We start from the raw sequence: 7,083 nt of genomic DNA, 5'->3' as shown, positions 1-7,083 counted from the left end.
GTCCAAGGACGGCACAGACACGTACACATCTCCTAATACAATTGTGCGCCGTGTAGACTGTAATAGAAAGCGAGAAGCAACCACCACTAGGCTAGGCTAGAATTGACCCGTATTATACGATCAAAAAAATAAAGAAAAAATAGAGGCCAGAAAGGACCCAGGAATACGGGGCGGACACGTAAACTATAATGTGAAGCTGGTTGTTGCGGGGAGCCCCTCGCGACAAACGCCGCGGGCCCCACCGCCGCCGCCGTGGCCTATAAATCCCCGCCAGGTAGCCCCGGGCGCCAAACCACCTGCCATCAACCTCAAGTCTCCCGTGCGTACGCCTCCTGATTTCCGTTCTCCGTCCCGGCGCGCTACAAACCCACCGGCGCCGGCGAAGGCCGTAAGTAGCTGCTGATGGCGAAGGCGCGCAAGTTTACGACGGCCGCCGAGCGCTTCCTCGGCTTCAGCGCCCGACCCGGCTCCGCCACCGTCGCCCCCTTCCCCGACGACGACCTGCCCGACCTCGTCGAATCCGACATCTGGTACTCGCAGCCGTCGGACTCGCCGACCGCTGCTGCCGTCGCCGCCGATCGGGAGGAGGAGCAGAGCGCGGGCGGGGCGCCGCGCCGCGTGGGCGGGCTGAGCCGGGCGTTCGCGGACGGGCGCCAGGTGGCGGCGTCGGCGCCGGTGGAGGTGCCGGCGTGGCCCAGCCGGTTCGCGGAGCTGGCGCCGGCCGACCCCGCCGCGCCGTGCGAGCAGGAGCAGGAGGACGCCGACGGGTGGGTGCCGCCGCACGTGTACCTGGCGCGGCGCCAGGCCAGGGCGTCGGTGGTCGAGGGCGTCGGCCGCACCCTCAAGGGCCGGGACGCGTCCAGGGTGCGCGACGCCGTCTGGAGCCGAACGGGATTCCCCGGCTGACCCCAGCAGGATTCCGGCGCCGGCTGAGCTGAAACCGGATCGACCCGGGCTGCTCCGATTGTAGAATATCCCCTTTGTTTTTCCTCTCCACATCTTTCTTTTTGGTCACAAAATTTTGTACTATATGGTTTGTTTGTTTGATTTTGGTTTAAGTTAATGACAAGCAACGATTTGCGAGACGAAGACGAACGAAAAGGTGTGGTGTGTTGTAGCGTAGTACTGTACTACATTGGTTGAACTGCTGTTGATTGTGTATGTAGTTGGCGAGTACATACGTAGCTCCAACCGAAGTGGTTGGAGTCTGATCGTTGTGTTCTTTTGTTAGTTTGTTGAAAAAGATGCCAGATACAATGTCATGTAATCTTCCAAGTACCACAAGATCCAATATATCTCCAAAAGAATCTCTAGCTCGGAAGTATTGGAACGAATTCGTGGTTTTTGTTTTAGCTTCAACTCAAAGAGTTGGCATATGCTTTGTCCTCTAATTCAGTGGAGCTCCATCGCGGTGCACTAAAGAAAAAGAAACCCTGGGATCATCCCACAGACACGCGTTTGCCTCCATTGCTGGTTAAGGAGCTTTGTACTTTCCTACAAGTAAAATACTCTGCCATTTGAGCATGTGCGGCTCCACGCAAATTTTGTATTCTGGTTACGGGCAAAGCGTGCTCCAAAAAGTATATATTGTCAAAAGATGCCACTTGCTCCGACGGATTGCAATAATATTCTGTAGTAGCAGCGAGCCTAGGCGGAACATTCCTTCGGGTGCATGCATGCTTCCTCGAATGTGCTTCAAAGGGTGAGCTACTTTTTTTTTTTGCTTTATTTATCTGTCCACGATAGTACAAGGATCAAAAGAGATTGGATATTGGGATGTATAGCAAACGTAAATTTTAGAAGTAGTTCGATGTAACTTGTAGTACATGTGTAAAATTATTTGAAGGGATCTTGCTCCGACAAATTTAATAATAGTTGAAGCCTTGAAGCTCATTGAGCACGGTTACTCCTACAAACAGAGTACTCCCATAAAAATTATCTTAGATTTATTTAAATTTAGATATATCTATACACTAAATAGCATTTAGGTACATTTAAATTCTAACAAATCTCAGATAAGTATTCCTATCCATAGATCGATTCGATGCTCGAAGTGGAGCTACTATTTGATATGGCTAATCCTGTTTCCAAAGTAGGCCTACCCAGCAAACCAAAATTTGGAAGTAACTTCTTTATTCACGGACCGATAACCATTTGCATTATCCATGTTTGCGCATGCTCTCGATAGCGTAAGGTGGAATCAAATTGGCAAGAGGACGGTTGAATTACTTAACATACATTTCCTCGTCACGGAAGGAAACTTAGGCGACGGAAGTATAATGACCTTACGAATAGTTGAGACTCAATTGAATGCTTATGTCTATTTTTTTTCCAGTGTGCATCATTACATATGGATAAGTGTCCACATCCGAGGATCATTTCAATGCCGGAAATTAAGTCACCGCTCATATGACTACTTCTAATTCCAAAGTAGTATCTATCACCTAGATTATGGCGAAAAAATTGGAATTAACTAACTCAGTTTTGTGGACCTACTCGATAAGTGCCAATATGCAATGGGTAACTTGCCCAATGTCTTTGCATAATTCGCCTCCATGTAACTCTTATCGTCAATCAAAATCAAATTGGCATGGACTGGTTGCAGTTAAAAGAATTATCCCAAACAATCCTAGGCATACTATCTACTACTGATGGATAAGCATACGCCATGAGTTTAGCACAATGTTTGTTGTGGATATATTCGCAGTAAGGGACCACACAGACACCGATATTCACCCAGAAGAATAAAATTAATCATCCCACAAAACTAGAGGTTCACCTGGATGTATCATGATGTCAAATTGTTGAATGGACAAGCTCTACAAATGTGGCAAGTGGCGAAGCCAAACTCTTAAAAATGGTGGAGGCCAACCAAGTCAAACAACGTTTGTAGCAGTGGTGGATTACAAGTGCCATCTCGCCGCATCTCCAAAAATGTACAGTTTATTTTCTTCGTATCCTAGTTTGTCTAACCCTTTTGTGTTTTACAAGTGATAAAGCGCATAATTGCCCATTGTTTAGTAATGTTTTTTAACTCGTTGTAGGATTATAAGTTACCCAAGTTAGGTATTGGTTCCTGAGGAGTACATCTTCGGGCATGGACGAAGCACCCCACAACACATTGACTAGAAGCCTCGGGGACAAATCACACTCACTCATTCGGGGCGCTTTGTGTTGGGTATACGAAATTGTACTCACTCCGTCTATAAATAGATATCTGAGGTTTATCTACATTTGGATATATCTAGACTAAATAGCGTCTAGATACATCCGGAATTGGTTAAATCTCTGACGCCTATCTATAGATAGAGGCAGTACATTTTGTAGGGAATTCGATAAACGTTTTGTCATGTCTCAGTTCTGATTTTGAAAAGAAAATGCTCAAGTTGTAAATTTGTGCAGCCAAATCATATACTAAGGGCAATGAGCGTAATTTTTTTTTTGAGGGAAGCACCGTGGACTTTATTGATTATGAGCTTGCTTATTAGAAAATTAGTAGGCGCTTCACTACGCCAATTACAAGAATTTTGTATTAGAAAAAGAAGCTCTAGCTGACTCATGAGCGATCTGATTTGCTTTGTTCGGACAACACTTAAAACTTAGCTTGGCCAATCCATGGAACCAAATAGACAACTTGAGCATAGGTGGGAGCCGATTCGGTCCACCACGACTTGGCCTCCGTTGCAGGCTTCAATTGTTTCCATGGAATCCGACTCTGCTTGGACAACAGTGCACCTTAAGAACCACATACAAGCATTACGTTGTTACACAAGGTTGGAGTTAAAGGACCCGTAACAGGACGTATCACCACACAAGTCCTCGCAACAGTAGAGACTCTACTGTAGAGTACAACACAGTTGCAACTTCCAAGGTGTAGGCTGCTACTGTACTATCGCGAAGGACGGAAGGAGGGAGGAAGCAACAGTGGCGAACGCAACAGGGACGCACCCTTTTGGCCCCGCGCGCGCGCGTTCGTCCGTCCGCCTCTTTTCTCGCGGCGCCTTTTTGCAGGAGAAGGACGGACGCAGACGTGAACCGGCACTGTACGCCTCTGTTCCCGTCGCTCGTTCCGGCCGGCGGCCGGGGACGCGCGTCGGCGCGTGGGTGCGCACCTTATCGGGACGTCCATCATTGCTTGTCCTGGCCTGGCCTGCACACAAGCGTGCCCGGTTCCGGTGGCGGTGCAATGGATCCAGCCGTGTTCTGTGTTCTTGTAGCGTTGCGTAATGCTTGTCCGAAGAGCCTACTGCTGTGCGTAGGGACGTAGTAAACGATAGTGCCATGTATACCACTGACGCAGTCTACTTGTTTTGGCTCCGTCATGCTGCCGATATGCCCTTGCTACTGAGTTTCTTTAGACAAAGACAACAAAAACGACCTGCAATTTTCATTACATAGAGCAGAAGTACAAAGATTAGCCGTTTATTAGCGGAAAGCGGCCGAAAACCTCAACAAGCGCACCCGGCAACCGTCATGGAGCACGAACTTCGCGGCGGCGCAAACACGGCCACCCTAGCAACCCACAAAAGCGACACACACCACCATAGCGAGAAACCATTGAGGTTGACGGTCAACAACATCGTCATCACTCTACAGTGACTCCGGATTCCCGGAAGAGACAACCACCAATACCTCGCCGAAGCGGCACCGTCGAGTTCAAGCCGACCTATGCTAAATATGTGACTCCTAGCGTATCAACATGCAACTCCGATACTCTTGACGAGCTCCGGAGAGGAGACCCGCGCCGAAGAAGATCATCGCCACTAGACCACCCCTGGATGTCATCGTATGCTGTTCAAATGAAGACTCTCGACAAACCATAACAGCTCCGACTTTCACGGCAAGCGGAGGCCAAGACGAAAAACCAGGACGCGCTGGACCAAGAAGCGTCAAACAAGGTCTTGCCACTACCAAATCATCGCTCAACACAGCAGTTGTTGCCACACAAACCTCTCACATTGGAGCAACCTAATCTCCGTAGTCCCACACTGCCGGATAGACTTGGGGTAAACACATGTCGTCGGCGGCCTGCGAAACCACTGGCCCAAGCACCTCCTGCATGGCAATGATGCCACAACACGCAGGAGCACCAACCTCATCGTCGGCTTGCCGATGGGCCGGATCAAGCTGAGCCCAACACGACCAGATCTGGCACCTCAGGACGCCGCCGCATCACAGCAACCGCCAGCAGCCGGCATATCACCACTCTCGGAGGAGGAAGAAAGCATGGAAGAGGGGGCGCCATTGCGCACTACCACGCCGGATAGGAGCAGAGAGACACCGCCACTCTGATGTTGTCTTTTGTGAACCGCTATCATGAAAGTCTTGTAATACGTTGGTTGTTGAAAAAAATTATGCTTTGTACACCCAAATTGCAAATGTTGGCTCTACCAATGGGCGATGTTCTTGTCCATTCCGGACATGTCATATCTGTGTGTCGAGTGTTTGATGACTTGTAGCGGCGTCCTCGACATGCGGGGGCGGTAACACCAGAGGATTTTATTTTTTGTGGTGCTCCTTAAGTACAGTCTTTCATGATGAAAAGCCAAGGTCTGACCTTCATTGGGTGCACCTAGCAATGCCCTTGTTGAATGCATCGTTTTTGCGAACTCTGATTTTCTCAAGGTGAAAACCTAAGATTTTTTATCGAACGACGACAACGCTGATGTATTGTTTCTTTTTTAGTGGTGTCGCTTTTGGAGGAACTTTTTAATAGTCTAGGTTCTGTCTATGTTGTAGTGGTTAGAGTGTTGCTGATACAAGTGATTGATCACCATGCCTGGTTTTTTCTTTTCTTTGCCATGTGCATCCTTAAAGTCTTCAGACGTTTTGTTGGCACAAAGGCTATATATAAGTGTTGTCTTCACAATATTATATTAATGTATTCTCCTTATCGGAAAATATGGCTAATACTCATCTTTAAACTCTTGTGAACGTTGCTCATGTCTACTACTAGGGGCACAAACATGGGTCTGGCCACGAAATGATACGATTCCATCCCAAAGACGCCACACGCTTTGCTGGATCTGTTCAGAGAGGTCACACATGTATTTGATGGTCTCAGCGGAAATTTATGTTCCTTGTTGTTACACAGTATACACAAACACGTGGTTGGTGGGTCGTGATTCGTGAACCATCCTACGTGCTCGCCAGATAACCAGATATCGAACTCTTTGATTGATTCATGGCGATAGTGGCCGGCCAAGTGTTCAAATCCTTTGTTCATCCGGTCCATCTGCTTACTTAATCAGTGTATTAATTGAGTCCAAACCGATATTGGATGATGATCTCATGGTTTGATTGATACATATAACTGGATATTGGATAATGATCTCATGAGTCATGAGCATATACTACAGTACTATACATATGTAAGAGCCAGCTGATTGCAACGCCTGTGTTTATATATGTAGACACGCATCCTCCTTTTCCGTCTCAACTTTTCCCCGTTGGGCAAATGAAACTACCTCGATGTGCATAGCGGAGGAAAGCACAAATGATATATAATAGTAGCACATCAGTCCTTTTTATTGCTAATTTGCACTGTCCACTAATATCAAAGAGAGTGTCTCTGAGTCATCTTTGTCTCCTTGGAGGCATATCCCTCCCTTTCACGACGAAGACACGAGAGGAATATCCACCACAAGACGTACGTAGCCTGTAAAAGCTACCAAGATATGGATGTTAATTGGTCTATCTGGCTGGGTCTTGCTTTCGCAAGCAATCTGTTATTTTTGGGTGCTTTGGTTCGTGGACTCGTCAGGATGGATTTGATATTCTCTAGTCGCCCCAGATGTTGTCATCCTTTTGGGAGCTAGCTAGTAAAGATGTCTTATTGTAGTGTGGAATATATGTATAGCTTGATGGTTTGATATGTAAGTGCAAAGAGGGATCGCACCGGATACTTAAAGCTAACAGGATATGCTGGTGGCATCTAGTCTTCTGAATCCCTTGGGATAGAAACAGGTCTGTGTTTCACTTACTTTGAACGAACCAGAGTTCATGCGTATACGGCTGTTTTGCGGGGTGAGTTGGGGCACTCAGTATTCAATAAAAAATGAGTTTGTAAAAATCCTAAGGAAA

General features: G+C 47.4%; 1 protein-coding gene across 1 annotated transcript; it reads left to right on the top strand.

Annotated features, from left to right (window-relative positions):
* Positions 1-308: 308 nt before the first annotated feature.
* On the top strand, positions 309-1,058 carry LOC124679497. Its single transcript, XM_047215239.1, has one exon. The coding sequence runs from the start codon at positions 403-405 to the stop codon at positions 904-906; it is 504 nt and encodes a 167-aa protein (XP_047071195.1). The 5' UTR covers positions 309-402; the 3' UTR covers positions 907-1,058.
* The last annotated feature ends 6,025 nt before the right edge of the window (positions 1,059-7,083 follow it).

The sequence above is a fragment of the Lolium rigidum genome, chromosome 7 (genome assembly GCF_022539505.1).
Source record: "Lolium rigidum isolate FL_2022 chromosome 7, APGP_CSIRO_Lrig_0.1, whole genome shotgun sequence".
NCBI classification, from domain to species: domain Eukaryota; kingdom Viridiplantae; phylum Streptophyta; class Magnoliopsida; order Poales; family Poaceae; genus Lolium; species Lolium rigidum.
The sequence above is the reverse complement of the archived record's forward strand: the minus strand, read 5'-3'. Positions and strand labels throughout refer to the sequence as shown.